The following is a 19617-nucleotide window of genomic DNA, read 5'->3' on the forward strand; positions in this document are numbered from 1 at the left end:
GTGCGATGAGGGCAACAGGGCATCTGGGCCCTTGGTGAACAACGGGAGAAAAGGTGTATCTCCTTAACCCATGAGATTAAAGGATTGAGAAATAAACAGCGGAAGGACTGAGATGGAGGGTGCATAGAGTAGGTCAATGTCAAGTCAGGTACAGAAAGAGAAATAAAGAAAGGGAAAGAAAGATTGGCTTAAGAGAGAGAGAGAAAAATGAGACAGAAAGGAAAAGTAGGAAAATTAAATTTAAAATTTTACACTTTAAAAATCAACAACAATTTACAGCCTGAAGGAATGAGATCCACACTTTTAATTGTTCACTTTCTAGGCAAGAGAGGTTGATTGGCAATCATTAACAATTATGATGCCATTAAAAGAGTACTTACGCTGTTAATTACTAGACTTAGCTTTCTGTGGTGAGTTTAATGGACAATTAATGTTGAAATCCAGCAATTGCATGAAAATCACGAGGAGGTTAAACATGCGATGCTGTTTTCGCGAAGTTAACGGAGGAGCAAATCTTGTGGCGATTCACAATTCACATGGTATCTCTTCCTCGCTACAAGTTGTTGGCTGATTTGCACATTACTAGCGGTGTGCATTGTTCACACACCGTTATCTTTGCAGCAAATTCTGGGCCAATATGTTTATCAAGAAAAACAAACCCAGAACAGATAAAACTCTTGGAAGTTCAGCTCATATTCCCCTGTACCATATACCTAGTATGCAAATCTGTTATGTTGATTGGATACTGCGGCCTCGACATTAACCCCTTAACAACAGACCGGTGAGGGTCGGGGCGGGGAGGGGAGTAAACCGTTAAATGTGCTAAAATCTTGACCCTAGCCTGCTGCACACGCGCCCATTGCCTTGGAAGGCGGGACATGCAATGTCCTCTCTTCCACCCCCGCCACTATTGACCTCTCTTCCCTCCCCCACACCGCAGTGGCCGACCGTCCCCCCTCCCGATTGCTGGAGACCCTGCTGCATCCTGCCATTGGACTTCCCTCCCACCTGCCAGCCAGGCTGTCAAGTTGGCTGACTGCCAGGTGGGAAATGGAGGCAAAAAATGCTAATGAAGTTCTGCCGTTAAGTTTCTTCAGGACCTCTGCGTCCCCAGCCTTACCGGATTCTTCGGCCGTTTTCGGCCTCACCCGAACGCTCTGCGTAAATATCGGGGCCAATAGATCTGTAAAGCTAACTCCATTCTCAGAAAATAATTAAAGCTGCAGAGGAATTCTGTTGCTAAGTGCTTGTCAGTGATGGTAATGGGAGCAGCTCTAAGGGTAAATGATAAGCACTCATCAATAGAGTCAATTTACTCCTTCTAGTATCAGTGCACCTGAAGGGGGGTAAGTTCAAAACTATTCTGTGGAAACAGTATTTCAGTGAGCGAGTGATTTCTATGGAACAGACTCCCCAGGGAGACAGTGGAAGCAGTTAGTATTGATTCATTCAAATGCAAATTAGCTAGATTTCTTTCAAAAAATAACATTTTGTGATACAGTATATGAGTAATTTGAGACAAGATATATAATATGTGGAACTTGCTTGGGAGAGAAAAGGTGACTGGACTCATAGTTCCCAAAGCTCTCTGCCACTGGAGTTTTCCTCGTGTCATGTCTGTTGTAGTCTAATTGATACAGATTGATTGCTATGATTCGTCACTAACTCCATTATCATTGTGACTGCCAGGATGGTAGAAGGTGAACTAGATAGACCAGGGTCTTTTTTCATCCAGCAATTGCTATGAGAAAGAACACTGTGGATCAGTATCTAATGGTAAGTGTGGTAGGCAGAGTCAGTACTTGCCCATACAGTTACCTCCTTTAATTTTCAGTTGAAAAGGAAGAATTTATTGGATTGGGCCTCAGTCTGAAATATCTTTTCTATTTTCAGATTCTTTTGGACATATATATGTTACATATTTCAGCATTTTCTGTTTTTATTTCAGAATGCATTGGATGACTGGACTTGTTCACATTTCTTACCTTTGGGTTTGGGTGACGGCTAATAATAAGGCTGATAGGACCTGGACCACACTCACTAAGAATCGCATATGCCTCACTCAGAGCTGCATGGCGCAGGCTTACAGAGTCCACCTCCAAAATCTGATCACCTCGGCTGGAATGAAAAGGAAAGAAAATTACTTTTTCCATGTCAAGCTCAGAGTGTGAAGCAAAATAAAGAGGTTATGGTGCCTTACTCTGATGTGTGTGGTTGTGCCCATTCTAAAAGTGCGTAACAACTAAAATGGCAACTCTGAGCAGTTCATTTATATAATTTGATCGTAAATGCTTCCCCCACTCCCCGCCCCGAGTTCAACATTTCGTGGGGAAGACTGCAATCAACCATAAACTAAAGCCATTTACACCAGATTATGTTTTTTTTATGCCTTGTATGCAGCAAATAGAACACATAGCACCACAGGGTGTACTGCTCACATTCACTCTGGAGTGTGCAATATAGCATCGAACTACAACTGATATGCTGCAGAGATCACAATGCCATTCTGGAGCCAAGTGCTCCATTTGTTCTTTTATTAATTCCAGCTCGTACTTAATGGACATTTTTTGGTTGGGGCAAAAAAAAAATGTTTTTTAAAAAGGAAACATTTTCTATCTTAATAAAATTGGCACAAGATCACTAAAACTATTTTGCTGCTCTCAGTATCAACATCCCTTCCACAAGTATATCACAGGGCAAGAAAAAAGCAATATTGGCACAAATGCTTTTTCTAACAACACACTTTTTATTTTAATGCGGACACGTGCCCTCGTTTATTCTGGCTCAAAATGAGGGTCTTTCGTTGAAGCTTTGCCCATCGCTCCCCTCCTCTGCTGTATGGTACCACAGGTGCATGGGATTATTTCACTCCACTGATCTCCGCTCCTTGATCAGCCGGCTTCATAGAAGCTGAGTCTAGTTTAGCAGGTAAACGGCCAAGGTTGTGAAATGCGTGGGGACTAACAAGCTGTAGTTCAATGCAGATTCGAAGATTGTATCATGTGCCACCATTCCAATTCAGAATACCAGGTATTGGTTCCCTGCTATTTAACATTTAGCTAGTTTACCTTTCTAGCTTAAAAATCAGTTCAACACACTGCATTCGACTGTTTAAAATGAATATTTTTTTCCGAAGAAGGCACTGCTTAGCACTGTTTTTATACAGCATTTTAAAAGTTTTTATGACATGGAGATTGAGATGTTTCGGAAACTAGAACAGATTTGTTGTAGAATCTACAATCTCATGCCACAGAATCTGGTTGGGGTTGCTGTAGGAACTGGCCATGAATACTCGAGAATTCTAGGGGCCTTGATTATGGCAAAACATTCCTGGGATACAGTAACAGCAGAGGCAGAAAATGCAACTCCCATTAAGCATTGCTCTCATTGAGCATGCCGAATCACAGAAGTACTTTCAGAAGGCTGTGGGTTCAAGTCCCACTCCAGAGACTTGATCACAAAATTCTAGGCTGACACTCAAGTGCAGTACTGAGGGAGTGCTGCACTGTTGGCGGGGCTGCCTTTCGGATGAAATGCTAAACCAAGGCCCCGTCTGCCCTCTCAGGTGGATGTAAAAGATCCCTTGGCACTATTTCGAAGAAGAGCAGGGGAGTTATCCCCGGTATCCTGGCCAATATTTATCTCTCAATTAACATCACTAAAATTGATTATTCGGTCATTATCATAAGAACATAAGAAATAGGAGCAGGAGTAGACCATTGGGCCCTTTGAGCCTGCTCCGCCATTCAATAAGATCATGGTTGATCTTCTACAACTCCACTTTCCTGCACTATCCCATATCCCTTGATTCCCTTAATATTCAAAAATCTATTGATCTCTGCCTTGAATATACTCAATGACTGAGCCTCCACAGCCCTCTGGGGTAGAGAATTCCAAAGATTCACCACCCTCTGAGTGAAGAAATTTCTCCTCATCTCAGTCCTAAATGGCCGAACCCTTATTCTGAGACTGTGACCCCTGGTTCTAGACTCCCCAGCCAGGGGTAACATCTTCCCTGCATCTACCCTGTCAAGCCCTGTAAGAATTTTGTATGTTTCAATGAGATCACCTCTCATTCTTCTTAACTCTAGAGAATATAGGCCTAGTCTACTCAATCTCAACTCATAGGACAATCCCCCCATCCCAGGAACCAGTCTGGTGAACCTTCGTTGCACTCCCTCTATGGCAAGTATATCCTTCCTTAGGTAAGGAGACCAAAACTGTACACAATACTCCAGATGAGGTCTCACCAGGGCCCTATATAATTGCAGTAAGATGTCTTTACTCTTATACTCAAATCCTCTTGTAATCAAGGCCAACATACCATTTGCTTTCCTAATTGCTTGCTGTACCTGCATGTTAACATTCAGTGAATCATGTACAAGGACATCCAAGTCCCTCTGAACACCAACATTTCCCAATTTCTCACCATTTAAAAAATACTCTGCTTTTCTATTTTTCCTACCAAAGTGGATAACATCACATTTCTCCACATTATATTCTTTTGCCATGTACTGGCCCACTCATTTAGCTTGTCCATATCCCCTTGAGGCCTTGCTATTGTAATGGTCAATAACATGTTATTCTATAGTGGATACTAGGTGGAGCCGTAGAGCTGTGTAGAGCTGTATATAGCTGTATGTATATAAGACTACACTACCCAGCTGTATGTATATTAAGACTACATTACCCATGAGGCACTAGGCTACCCACAAGGCAGCAGTCAAGATGGATGCCTCTACAGATACTGTACCTAGTCCACATGTGCTCAATAAAGTGGCTAGCAAAAGCTAGCTGTGTTCATAATAAGAATGTCTATTTATTAATGAACATAAGATGGTACCAGGAGCGGGATGAAGATCTGCTGAAAATTGTGAAAAGCGACATGGAGAATTTGAAGCCACCAGAGCATTTGAAACTCACAGGAAATATCGACTACAATTGGCAGACTTTTAAACAACAATTTGAACTCTACATTGCAGCCATCGGATTCGGTACGAAGCCAGACGCAAGGAAGATAGCGTTGCTGCTTACGGTTGCAGGCCCACAGGCGATAGAGGTATTTAATACATTTGTATTTAATCCAGAGGAGAACAGAGAAAAATTAGAAGATGTGCTAAAAAAATTTGATGCACATTGCTCTCCCAAAAAGAATGAGACCTATGAAAGATACATCTTCCGTTCTTGGGCACAGCAGCAAAATGAGACTTTTGATAGCTTTATAACTGATCTGAAACTGAAAGCACAGACATGTAATTTCTCTGAGCTCAAAACATCCATGATTCGTGACCAGATTGTGTTTGGTATTCATGATAAAAAAGTCAGGGAATGTCTGTTGAGAGAAACCGAACTAAATTTGGAAAATGCGGTGAAAATATGCCAAGTCAGCGAGCTAGCTCGAAAGCACGCGAAGACTTTCAGTGAAATCAATAATGATGCGATTGTAATGAGTGATAATGCTGCTGTCGGTGCTGTGTCCTACAAGGGGAAGAAACGTGGGCAGAACAGAAATGAAAAGCAATCGGAGGATGAAATTTTTAATTGCAAACGCTGTGGTTACAAACACCAGTTAAGACAATGCCCAGCATTTGGAAAAATGTGCACAAAGTGTAATGGAAAGAATCACTTTGCCAAACAATGCTTTTCAAAAGTAAAAACTAAGAAAGGGCAACGAGTTAATGTAATTGACATTACTGATTTAAGTGAGACATTCTTTGTACGAATGGTGTCATGTGACGATATCAAAAAGGATACAGAAAATGTGCAGCCCTCAGAAATGGACAATGCTGAACATAAAGTTAATGCAGTAAAAGAGGACAAATGGATGATCCCACTGCAGGTAAATGGAGCATTAGTTACCTTGAAACTAGACACTGGGGCAAAAGCAAACTTAATCAGTATGAGTGACATTAACAATATGAAAGAAAAGCCCAAAATACAGAAAAAGTCAGTACTACTGAAGGACTATAATGGACAGAAAATAGATAGCTTAGGTGTATGCAGACTTAAAGTGACAGTCAAAGACAAAGTGCATCATCTCATGTTTTCTGTTGTGGCTGAAAGACTTGATTCACTACTGGGTGACAAAGCTTGTGAGGACTTAGAACTGGTCAAGAGAGTCTACCGTATAAACTGTGCCATAAGCAGACCAGATGACTCGGTGGATTCTGTAGTGAATAATTTCCAGGATGTGTTCAAAGGATTTGGAGTTCTACCATTCACTTACAAGATCCAGCTAAAGGAGGATGCTCAGCCAGTGGTACATGCTCCACGAAGAGTTCCAGCACCCCTGCGTGACCGGCTCAAGAATGAACTGGACAGAATGACCACACTAGGAGTCATCAGGAAAGTTGAAGAGCCAACAGACTGGGTTAACTCCATGGTATGTGTAAAGAAAAAGAACAATGATCTAAGAATATGCATGGATCCAAAGGACTTGAATGCAAACATAAAACGTGAACACTACCAGATTCCCAAGCGAGAAGAAATCACCAGTGAAATGTCAGGTGCCAGATACTTTACAAAGCTCGATGCCTCACAAGGATTTTGGCAACTAAAACTGGATGAAGAGAGCACCAAATACTGTACCTTCAACACACCATTTGGCAGGTATTGTTTCCTCAGAATGCCTTTCGGGATAATATCTGCATCTGAAATCTTTCATAGAGCAATGGAACACATAATTGAAGGTCTGGAAGGAGTTCGGGTCTATGTTGATGACATCATCATCTGGGGCTCCACACTGAAAGAACACAATGAGAGACTGACTAAAGTGCTACAGAGCATACGCCGGAATGGACTGAAGCTCAACAAAGCCAAGTGTCAGTTTGGCGTCCAGGAAGTCACTTTCCTAGGAGATAATCTATCTGGTAAAGGAATAGAGCCAGATATGGAAAAAGTAAACGCCATACTCAAAATGCCCCGACCCACTGACAAAAAAGGAGTGCGACGCATCATGGGGATGATAAACTTCATTGGAAAGTTCATTCCTAACTTGTCAGCCAAGACAGCCTGTCTGCGAGACCTGCTACATAAAACAAATGAGTTCGCATGGACAGAAAGACATGAACAAGAGTGGATAAACCTCAAAACAGTGCTGACAACCACACCTGTACTCACCTTCTTTGACCCAACAAAAAGAATCAAAGTGTCAACGGATGCATCAAAAGATGGCCTAGGTGCGGTCTTGCTACAAGCAGAGGGTGAAGATTGGAAGCCTGTTGCCTATGCCTCCAGGTCTATGACTGATACTGAGTGTCGATACGCCCAGATTGAAAAGGAATGTCTAGGCTTGGTAGTTGGACTAGAAAAGTTTCATGGCTACATATATGGACTTCCCACCTTCATAGTTGAGACAGACCACAGCCCTCTGGTTGCCATCATAAAAAAGAACCTGAATGAGATGTCTCCAAGGATTCAACGGCTCATGATGAAGCTGCAAAGATATGACTTTGACTGATCTACACACCAGACAAATACATAGTGTTAGCAGATGCACTATCCCGAGCACCCACAATGAGTCATGTGAGCTCTACTGAAGAAGACGTGGATGTTCATGTGAGTATGGTCACTGCTGCGTTGCCCGTGTCAGACACAAAATCAAAGCAAATAGCAGAAGAAACAGTAAAAGATACAGTATTACAAACAGTAATAGAGAACATTCATCATGGTTGGCCAAAAGGTTCCTGTCCAAAATATTTTCACATAAGGTCAGAATTGAGTGTCGCAAGTGGACTATTACTAAAACAGAACAGAATAGTCATTCCACAGGCTCTACGTCAAGACATGCTCAAAAGGATTCCTGAGGGACACCTCGGAATTGAAAAATGCAAAAGGAGGGCAAGAGACACTGTTTATTGGCCTGGCATAAATAAGGACATTGAGAACATGATCGGCAAATGTGAGACATGTCAGAAACACCAAAACAAACAAGCAAAGGAACCAATGATAGTAGCTGACATACCAACAGCACCATGGCAAAAGGTTGGTATGGACTTTTTTCATTTAAATGGTAAAGACTATCTAATAGTGATTGACTACTATTCTAACTATCCTGAGATGGCGCTGCTCTCAAGCACCACAGCAAGCAGTGTCATAATGCATGTGAAATCCATCTTCGCCAGACATGGAATTCCCAGGATTGCCGTTAGCGACAATGGTCCGTGCTTCAACTGTAAGGAGTGGCAACAGTTTGCAGCACATTATGACTTTCAGCACATCACATCCAGTCCTTTGTATGCTCAGTCAAATGGTAAGGCAGGGAAAGGTGTTCAAGTTCTCAAGCAGCTACTGAAGAAAGCGACAGAAAGCAAGTCTGATCCTTATCTCGCCCCGCTGAGCTACCGAGCCTCACCTTTAGACTGTGGTTCTTCACCTGCTGAACTGCTAATGGGTCGCAAGTTGCGCACCACGCTACCCTGCTGTGCAAAAGAACAGCAAAGTGAGGAACTGAGACAGAGACTTCAACTGTTAAAGCTGAAACAGAAATCATACTATGACAAGTCATCCAAAACTCTGAAACCATTGACAAGGGATGATGTTGTCAGGATTGAGGATCCAGATGCATGGAACAGGAAAGCTACAGTTCTTGAGGAAGTAGGACCAAGGTCATACACTGTTAGAACTGAGGAAGGACAGATTCTCAGGAGGAACCGCCGTTCCCTCCTAAAAACACAAGAGACTATTCAAGAGCAGATTGATGACAATGCCGCAACTGCATCTTGTCATTCACCGCCAGAACAATCTCATGAAGACACATCAGACTTACCCATGTTGAGAAGATCCACACATGAAGTAAAAAAGCCTGATAGACTTAATCTTTGAGTACAATGTAAAGCTTTGAAAATGTGTTGACTGTTTTGAAAATGTTTATGTTTATAGAGCACTAACAAAAGTGTTACTGATATTATCTTAATTGTTTTCTTGAAAGTTGATTGATATTGATTTTGTTAAACCTCAAAGAAAGGGGGATGTAATGATCAATAACATGTCATTCTATAGTGGACACTAGGTGGAGCCGTAGAGCTGTATATAGCTGTATGTATATAAGACTACACTACCCAGCTGTATGTATATTAAGACTACATTACCCATGAGGCACTAGGCTACCCACAAGGCAGCAGTCAAGATGGATGCCTCTACAGATACTGTACCTAGTCCACATGTGCTCAATAAAGTGTCTAGCAAAAGCTAGCTGTGTTCATAATAAGAATGTCTATTTATTAATGAACAGAAGAGCTATCACATTGCTGTTTGTGGGAGCTTGCTGTGCGCAAATTGGCTGTCGCGTTTCCCACATTACAACAGTGACTACACTTCAAAAGTACTTCAATGGCTGTAAAGCACTTTGGGACGTCCTGAGGTCATGAAAGGCACTATAGAAATGCAAGTCTTTCTTTCTTTCTGAGTGAGCCTGGCTGTGCCCTGTTGAAGGGGCTAGTGTTAATGCAACTGAAGAGGAGACAGGGGTGAAGCTGCCCTCTCTTTCGACACAGCTGTGCATAAATGCGGAGAGAAACTGCTATGTTGCCTTGTGCCGGAGTGGGGGGGGGGGGTCATGTGTGGTGAGGAGCTGAATTTGGATGCAGCTGAGGCTAAGTGGAGGCTGCATGAGGAAACCAAAGTGGGGCAGTAGTCCTGGGCTGAAGGTGAGAAATCCATATTTCAGTGGGAAACAGTATTAACTGCCTCTTAATTCAAGGGATATGGGGATCGGTCGGGGCGGGGTGGGGGGGCGGCAGTGGAAATGGAGTTGAGGTCGAAGATCAGCCATGATTGTATTGAATGGCGGAGCAGGCTTGAGGGGCCGTATGGCCCACTCCTGCTTCTAATTCTTATGCTCTTAATTCACAATCCCTGCTGCAGATTGAGATGGGCAATAGTTTACACCCGCAGAGATGCTATCTGTTGCAATTCAAAACTTTTCCAAAGCGGAAGCTTTCTGGATGGCTCAATAAAGTAATGCAGTGCATACTACTGAGCTACATAGAAGAGGAAGGTCCCGCATTCAATTTCCAGGCTGTGCCAAATCATCGGAGATCAGCCATTGTGGCAACAGGGCAATACAATTAGTTTCAACACTGTCAGGCTTGGGAGGGGAAAAATAAGCCAAGGTTCCTATTCTTGATCACTATCTAGTGACTGCTGCTGGAAAGTGTGCAATTTAGAGGTTGGTTAAGAGGAGGATCTGTGACCACCTCCTTGGTTAAATAGCTTGCCGACACTCACTGTCAAGGCTCTTATATAAAGAATAGCCATTGTCAACACCTGTGGAACTGTATCCCAGAATGAGTCACCACCTTCGGAGTGGAGAGAAAATTGGAATAAAAATAACTTTCACAAATGAGTTTCTGAAATTTATTGACACTTTATCCGATCTACTGCTCCTTTAACAAGGTTACCAAAAGAAGACAAATCACCTGTAGAAAGAAGCACTCCACCTGTTACTTTTAGTGAAGCACTGGGCACATCACAACTTCAGGGAATACATTTTCACAGTTTAAGACTGACCTCAGTCTGCCATCCAGTTTGGCAACTGATCCTGGGGCAAGGCTGTGGATGTAGATTCCTGGTGTGCTGCTCTCCAATGTAAGGCAACAGGCTCCAATCCCCAACCCAACTCCAGGCTCTGAAATGAAACAACACACAGATGGCAGGTAACTCACAATTCTTACACCGTCATTGTGGTAACATATAGGGGATAACATTTTGAAACTTGCATAGAGCAGTCGCTGGCCAGAAACACAGAAAAGCTAGAACATATTATAAAGGGCGTTTTAATGGTACGCAGCAAGAATTTTCATCATATTGTATCAAAGTTCCAACCTAATTCTCTTAGTCCTCCTATGAAGCTTGGCTGAATTTTAAATAAATAAGAACACTGGCTCTACCTACCCATTAACCAATACCTAAAATGTTAACGTACAGCCTATTCCAGTAAAGAGTATGTCAGTTAAACAGGAATTTATCTCCCTTCCCCACAAGCATAACTGTTATAGAAAACTGTTCTCTATGCTTGTCCCCTTCTTCCCAAAAACATGGAATGGAAATAAGAGGGCAATTCATTGACAGCAACCTACTTTACATGCTGAAAAATACTGTGTATCTACATATTCTATATTTTAGTGGTGCACATGCGGGGATGCGACTATTATAAAAGGTCTCATCATGTGGAATTGGCAGGTAGATTTGAGGCTGAATAAAGATGTGGTTGCATTCTTGTAGGCAGAGGGTAGTATTTAATGGAAGCAGCTTTGTATAGGATCCAGTCGCAAGTGGAGTCCCGCACCTCTCTGTGTTGGGAATGTTGCTGTTCAACATCTTTATCAATGTTTTGGATGAAGGCATGATATCTATAGATCTGTGACATCTATAGATATGTGAAGAGAAAAAGATTGGTGAAGTCAAGCGTAGGTCCCTTGCAGGATGTTCTTGCCATGGAGAGAGTGCAGGCCAATTAAGGGCCACCCGGCAACAGGTGACGTCACAGACCAATTTCATCTGTCAAGAGTTCTTGACAGATGAAATATCAGTGTTTCGCAGCTGTTTGAAGCTGCCAAACGCTGACAGTCTGAATTCTAACATGAGTCATTCTGCACAGACTCAGTTAGAACTCTCAGCAGCACTCAAAGCTGAAGGCTGTCACTTTTCACAGATCGCAGCCATTCAGCTTTAAGTGCCGGCTGAGTGATGCGCTCCCGACGCCTACAGGAAGAAAGGCTGTTAAGGTAAGTACAGGTAAGTAAAGGTTCTTTACACACTTTAGACACACCAAACACACTTACCTTTACACTCATGCACCCATCACTCACCTGAACACCGACATCGCGACCCCTCCAACTCCTTCAACCCGATGGCCCGCCTGCTCTAACCTGGCGTGGTTTGGAGCCGTCGGGAATCCCACATGACACCCCTCAAAATAGGGATTAGGCTAAAAACTGCCTGTTAACTACCTGTTAATAGGCAGTTAATTGGCACTAATCCCTTCCCGCCTGTGGTCGGCGGGTCCCAGTGCGGGGCGGGTACCCGCCGCCTCTGAAAGTTGCGTGCAGCGGGGTTTTGGGCGGGATGGTGTCGGGACCCCCGAATTCAGGATTTCCCCCCCCCACACGCCTGAAACCCTGCCTGACGGCTCCAGGAAAATCGACCCCCAAGTCACTGAATATATATGAGATAGATAGGTTTCTAGACACAAAAGGCATCAAGGGGTATGGGGAGAGAGCGGGAATATGGTATTGAGATAGAGGATCAGCCATGATCATATTGAATGGCGGAGCAGGCTCGAAGGGCCGAATGGCCTACTCCTGCTCCTATGTTTGCCAGTCCTCAGAGTTTATATAGCTTGTACAGTTTTAGCAGTGTTGTTGGCCCTCGATTAGCATTACCTTTCTTTAATGTCACCTCCATTATGATCCGATCTTTCGGTCCTGGCCCCTTGCGAGAGCAGTCCCCCTCTTCTGAGCCTGGTACCGGAGTTCCACCACTGGCATTGGAATTGGGAGAGCTGGATCGGCTCATTAGTGTGGGAGTGGGACAAGGAGTAAGGCTAGGACTGCGCAACCTGGTTCGAACAGTTAGGGTCACAACTCCCTTCTTCAGCTGCTGTTGGGAAAAAATATATATATTAGAGTAGATAGATGAATGAATCAATAAGGAGATAAATATTTCAGGGTAAATTTTGTGAGGGCTGTGCTCTCAATGCAAAGTCTCATTCAATTGGAGTATGAATTGGAGAATCTGCCATGGAGGCCAAGGCACCTGATTCATTGCGTTGATTTGCTAGTCATTGCAATTAAATAATTGCTTTTAAAAACCACATTCAAAAAGGAGGTTACATCATCATTATTAGCCAGCAGGTTTGCTTGGAGATGAGAAAGTATATTTTCTGATGTGGATGAAAAACAAACGTCCTAACAGAACAGTGAGCGTAATGCTCACTGAGTTGGAAGTGGGACAATTATGGGAAATATTCTGTTATTAGCCCTAAATAAATAATCAGATGAGCTCCCTGCCTATATTGGGCCTGCTGATTGCCGTTGACAGGGGTAGGGAAGGGAAATTGTGCAAGTCAGTAGTCCTTAATGGCAATTAAGGACTACCTGGTGAATGGTACTGTTGAGTATTCTGCTGGCAGCTCCCTTAAGTTATGCTGTCGTCTTTCAAATCTGTTCCCAGGTCATGTACCTATTATACACAGCATTGAGCCTGGCCTTCGCCTCCTGTTAAGCATGTTGCACTCCTTTTCTCTGGGGAATCCTTAATGGCTACTGGGTAAACTTAAAGGCTTCTTAAAGGAAGTGGTCATAAATGGGGTCAAAAATTGTTTTCGGCTGCAAATATTTTCAATATACTCTTAAGCCTTTGCAAATAGGCAAAGGAAGTCCAGGGGAAGACAAATTGAATGTGGAGGGAGGAAATGGAGTCTGTGGGCAAGTGATGGAGTGACGAGGCTCCCAAATCCCTTGTTTGATGGCTAGTAAAGTCTGAGGGAGGTTGCCCATGTTTGACATTCCAAGGCACCTTCACATTCACCAGGTAGATGACCCAGGTAAGTCTGTATAACTCAAAGTACTGCCGGTCAGCGTGTAATAATACAACTACACGCTGTAATTAGGCAAAAATTAGGCCATTTTTCAAGGTCATAATGCATGAACTGAAAACTTTTTAAAAAAATGTCTGGCACAGGGAGAACAGAACTTCCTAGGACTGCTGATGCTCTTTGGCCAATATCTGAATACGTGTAACTGGCAGCTGGCCTCGTCTGCGAACATCCTTCCCGTTACATTTTAGATCATGGGGAGTGTACCTGTGGGTTCATAATATGCACTGCCAGTGTGCGAGGCTCCCGGCCTGGATCAGGAATTTGTAAAATTGGCCCTTCTGCATTAATAATTTACAAAGTGTATCAGCTAACGAGTTAACTCAGCTTATTAAAACTCAGCATTTAAAAATGAAAACTGAACACCAAAAGATAGATCTTAGGAAATGACACTCCCTACATGGAGTTTTACATGTTGGGAGCTTAGATAGGGAATTCTGACAGAGGTTTGCAGGCCCGAGAGGATTTTCTGTTCACGATGGTGCAAGATCCTGTGAAGCTACTGACCTCTGCATCCAAGTTCATAGTATGTGCTCTCAATGCATAAAATTTTGTGCTGGATTGCAAATTGGTAAACATTTATCCTTTGGTATTTAGTTTTCCTTTTACAAATTTTCAGACAACCTACTTGGAAAGAAAAACTGTCCTGTTCATCTTTTTTGGCTGTTATATACGCAAACCTGTGGACTAATCAGATGGGTTTGTGCTCAAAGTGCAGCAAGAAACAAGTCATTTCCAGGGAAAATGGTGCTAGGCTTAAGAGAAACCACTGCATTGTACGGGACATCTTACCTTGAAGGTCTGGATGGCCTGCTGATGGGTTAATCCCTGCAGAGATTCCCCATTAACTTCTAGAATTTCATCTCCTGTTGAGTACAGTACAGGCCTATTAATCCTCAGGAACATTTACACCCTTTTAAAAAGACACCATTTATGATTTATTGAATGTTAATGCTAGCATCGCTATTGTTTTAAACTGCTGTTTTTAAAAAAAAGAACAATCATTAAATGTCAAGGAACAACGATACTGGTGGTTTAAGAAGAATTAATAAACAATGGCAAGGTGTTAAAAGCACTTCACCACCAGTAAAACCAGTTTAAAACAATGAAACAAGACGTGGACAATGTTAATCATTTGTCCTTAGGCGTAAATTAAACTCAAGGGTTGCGAAATGTACATACAGAATTGTTGCAAAAAAAGTTTTAAAACTGTCAATGAGAAAAGAAATGCATTTTCCAAAACTACCAATTAATCTTTTAGTTATAAAATGCATTTAAAAATGGGAATAATTCTGTATGTGGCTATAAAGCTTGAACACTAAAAAATAAGTCCTACTTGAACAGATTGCACTTACTTGCTTATATTATCTCTAGCCATCCACTACAATCCCGGGGAACTGCCATCCACTACAATCCCGGGGAACTGCCATCCACTACAATCCCGGGGAACTGCCATCCACTACAATCCCGGGGAACTGCCATCCACTACAATCCCGGGGAACTGCCATCCACTACAATCCCAGGGAACTGCCATCCACTACAATCCCGGGGAACTGCCATCCACTACAATCCCAGGGAACTGCCATCCACTACAATCCCGGGGAACTGCCATCCACTACAATCCCAGGGAACTGCCATCCACTACAATCCCAGGGAACTGCCATCCATACAATCCGAGGAATTGGGAAGTCAGGGAGAGAAACCAGCCAGGGCTCTGGGGATCACTGACTGAAAGTTAATCACAACTTTAAAAAAAAAACATTAACCACAGAAACATTTTAAAGCTGCATTGTTCTGTAATTTCTGTTCAGTTCCCCTCACCCAAAAACAAAATTCCTACATAACATAAAACTCTTTGGAAATGGGAATTATGCCAAAGGACTGGAGGGTAGAAAATGTTATATACCTGTTCAAGAAAGGGATTAATCAGGAAAGCATGTGTCAATTAGTCTTACCTCAGTTATGGGTAAATCTCCAAAGGGCAGATTCACTCATTTATGCTCCAAATGTGGAACTCTGCACACCAGGGGTGCATATCAGGAACTTGGGTGTGGATGTTTACGGATTCCACAGGGTTTCCGGCCAATTAAAACTAATTGACAGAAAATCCTGTAGGGGCCTCAGTTTCTAGACTAAATACCTGATATGTGCAGGAATTTTTTTTAATTTATTCGTTCACAGGATGTGAGCATTGCTGGCAAGGCCGGCATTTATTGCCCATTCCTAATTACCCTCCAGAATGTGGTGGTGAGCCGCCTTCTTGAACCGCTGCAGTCCGTGTGGTGAAGGTACTCCCACGGTGCTGACGTTGTCAAAGCTGTAAAGTCCGCATCTCAATAATACACGGACTTCGGGAGAACAGTTTAACAGGTACTTTACTGAACAGGAGGCAGCTTGAAACTGAAACTAAAGAAGCCTGCTAGGGCCTTTTATACAGGGGTGGTCACTGCCGGTACTGCAGTCTGAGACCAGTTATTCCCTTAAAGGTACATACACAACAATTCCTCCCCTTTTAGATAAACAGTACATAACATTCATTTAACAACTAAATAATAACTAATTACAATTACAATTTTCTCAGTAATATATACATCAACTGAAATAGTCATTTATAAGTTCAGTCTTTGAGGAGGCTTCCTGATCCGGACTGGATAGCGCCTTTCTCGAGTATCCTGTTCTGGCGCTGGAGTCAATTCTGGCTCATTGTCATTGGTTGGTTCGTCAGCTTCCAATACCCCTGCTTCTGAGGTAGACGCAATCTGTACTTCGGGCTCATTACCAGGTGCACATGCTTGTGGTACAGGTTTGGCTTGTTCCTGTGACTCTAGAATCTGGTCAGCATGGCGTCTCATGATGCTCTCCCCAACGTCCACTGTGTACATTAGTGGTCCCTGCTGTGTGCATATCGTGCCTGGCTGCCATTTTTCCGTTCGGTAGTCGCGGGCCAAGACTGGTTGCCCTATCTTGAAGCTCCTGGTTGGCTTCTCATTTATGTGCTGGAACTGCTTATCCTCAACATCTCGTCTTATGTTTGGTTTGAGCAAATCCAAGCGACATCTTAGTCTCCGGTTGAAAAACAGTACGGCTGGAGTTTGGTTGGTTACTGCATGTGTCGCATTCCGGTAAGCAAACAGGAAGTTATCCACAATAACAACAGAAAATGCTGGAAAAACTCAGCAGGTCAGGCAACATCCGTGGAGAGAAATTTGAGTTGACGTTTCGGGTTTGACCCTTCTTCAAAACTGGAGAGAAAAGGAACTAGATCGAAGGCAGGGCTGCGATCGGACAAAAGAATAAAAGAACCAAAAGAAGTAAAAGAGATTAGAAGCTAGACGAGATGGTAATAGGCTGGGATTAGGTGTAAAGTGTAATGGCAGGGCAAAAGATAGCTGCCAGGTGTGAGAGAGAAACAAAAGGAAAGGGGGGGGGGGGGGGAGGAAAGGAGTGGAAAAATATAAGTAAAAATGAAATAGGGGCCGAGGTTATGATCTGAAATTGTTGAACTCGATATTGAGACCGGAAGGCTGCAGAGTGCCCACCTTGTGTTGCAGTGGTATGTCGTCATTATACATTGCCTTTATGGCCTTTTTAAAGGTCTGAACAAACCTCTCAGCCAATCCATTTGTGGCTGGATGATATGGGGCAGATGTGTAATGTTTCACCCCATTATTCTTCAGGAACCTCCAGAAATCCTCAGACACAAACTGTGGGCCATTGTCGGAACAGATCTGTTCTGGCAACCCATTCCTGGCGAAGATGGTCCTTAGGACTGCAATAGTTTTCTCCGTGGTGGTGGAGGACATTTTAATGACCTCTGGCCATTTCGAATGGGCGTCCACAGCGATTAGAAACATTGAGTCCATAAATGGACCAGCGAAATCAATGTGTACCCGTTGCCATGGAGATGAGGGCCACTCCCATGGATGTAGCGGGGCCTGTGGTGGAGCGTTTTGGACCTTCTGGCATCCTGTGCATCTCTTGGTCATATCCTCGATTTCTTTATCGATTCCCGGCCACCACACAAACGCCCTGGCTAGGCTCTTCATTTTTACCCCTCCCAGATGACCCTCGTGAAGCTCATTGAGTACTCTATCTCTCAACTTGGGCAGAATTACCACTCGGGATCCACACATCAAGGTTCCCCGGCACACTGACAGCTGTTCCCTCCTTGGCGAGAATGCTGGCAACAGTGAGTCGCCATATGCTGGCCATCCCTTCACCGTCAAATCATAGACCCGAGAGTGTGTCGGGTCATTTCGGGTTTCCTTCTCAATACTTGCATTTGTAACAGGCAAACATTCGACTATGGTCGCATGGAATATCTCCACAGGGTCCACTGCAGGTGCTTCTTCCGCTGTAGGCAACGGTAGGCGCGACAGCCCATCAGCGTTTCCATGTTGTTTCGTACCTTTGTACTCTATGTCATACTGATGTGCCCCTAGAAAAAGTGACCATCTTTGCAGCCGTTGCGCCGTCATCACCGGAACGCCCTTCTTTGGGTTAAAAATTGAGACCAGGGGTTGATGATCAGTCAGTCGGGTGAATTTCTGCCCGTGCAGATAGTGATTGAACTTCTTCACCCCCCACACCAGGCTGAGGGCCTCCCTGTCAATCTGGGCGTAGTTACGCTCGGCTGAGGCTAGCGAGCGCGATGCAAAGGCTATTGGCCTCTCTGAACCATCACGGAATTTGTGTGACAGCACCGCTCTAAAGCCGTAAGGTGACGCATCACATGCCAACCGAATCGGTAGTGTTGGGTTGTAGTGGGCCAATACTTCTTTTGAAGTGATTTGGCATTTACATTCCTGAAAGGCACACTTACACTCATCACTCCATTTCCATGTTACACCAGTTTGAAGGAGGGCGTTCAGTGGGTGCAGAATTGTAGATAAATTCGGCAAGAACTTATGGTAGTAGTTCACCAACCCGAGGAACGACCTCAGTTGCAACACATTTTCTGGTGCTGGAGCCTTGACTACAGCCTCAATCTTGTCCGGCGACTTATGCAACCCTTCCTCATCAATCATGTGGCCACAATACGAGATTTGCCTCCTGAAGAACTCGCATTTGGGACGGTTGGCTCGTAGCCCATATTCCTGTAATCTAGTGAGCACCTGCTCCAGGTTGGCAAGGTGTTCATTGTCATTTTCGCCCGTAAGCAAGATGTCGTCCAAATAACACTGGGTCCCCGGGATCCCTTGCAGGACTTGTTCCATTGCCCTCTGCCACATAGCCGGGGCCGATGCTACCCCAAATACCAGTCGATTGTACTGGTAAAGGCCTTTGTGAGTGTTTATCGTGAGGTATTTCCTAGATGCTTCTTCCACCTCCATTTGTAGATACGCTTGAGCCAGGTCAATCTTTGTAAAACGTTTCCCTCCAGATAGTGAGGCGAAAATATCTTCTATCCGCGGAAGCGGATACTGTACTGTGTGCAGGACTGGGTTCACAGTCACCTTGAAGTCCCCACAGATGCGAACCTTCCTTGGCTCCCCAGGCGTGCTGCTCAATGCTTTCTTCATTACAGGAACGATGGGTGTGGCCCACTCGCTCCAGTCCACCTTAGACAGCACCCCCGAACGCTCCAGACTCTCCAGTTCAGCTTCCACAGCTGGGCGTATTGCGTATGGCTCCGGTCTGGCCGTGAAAAATGTTGGGGTTGCGTTATCCTCAATCTTTATGGTTGCCTTTACTCCTTTTAGAGTCCCAAGTCCTTGTTGGAACACCTCTTCCGCATCAGATAGAATTTGTGACAGACGTCCAGGTGCGACGTCATCATCTTTTTTGTCAGTCACAGTTAGTGCCAGAATGGAATGCCAATCCAATTGTAGTTTTCGGGTCCATTCACGTCCCAATAATGGTGGTCCTCCATCTCGTAGTATATACATGTATAGTTTCTGTGTTTCCTTTCGGTTATATTCAACTGGCACCCTTATTTTTCCTCTGGGGTAGACCTTTTGCCCCGTGTATGTCTTCAATACAATGGACGTGTCCTTTAAGGGTATGTGTGAGAATAGCCG

General features: G+C 43.8%; 1 protein-coding gene across 7 annotated transcripts in view; it reads right to left on the bottom strand.

Annotated features, from left to right (window-relative positions):
• The window catches only part of pdzd2 (PDZ domain containing 2), a 569380-nt gene that overhangs the window by 161925 nt on the left and 387838 nt on the right, over positions 1-19617 (bottom strand). For 6 of the 7 annotated variants that reach the window (XM_085973663.1, XM_085973669.1, XM_085973672.1 and 3 more), the window contains 4 exons: positions 14390-14463; positions 12384-12600; positions 10510-10627; positions 1986-2118 (listed from right to left, as the gene is read on the bottom strand). In XM_085973663.1, coding sequence (XP_085829789.1) covers positions 1986-2118; positions 10510-10627; positions 12384-12600; positions 14390-14463 — 542 coding nt within the window. The remainder of the gene's footprint in view (positions 1-1985; positions 2119-10509; positions 10628-12383; positions 12601-14389; positions 14464-19617) is intronic. The other variant, XM_085973666.1, reaches the window with a different exon arrangement.

The sequence above is a fragment of the Somniosus microcephalus genome, chromosome 2 (assembly GCF_052327205.1).
Source record: "Somniosus microcephalus isolate GS21.2 chromosome 2, FLI_Smic_1.0, whole genome shotgun sequence".
In the NCBI taxonomy this organism is placed as follows: domain Eukaryota; kingdom Metazoa; phylum Chordata; class Chondrichthyes; order Squaliformes; family Somniosidae; genus Somniosus; species Somniosus microcephalus.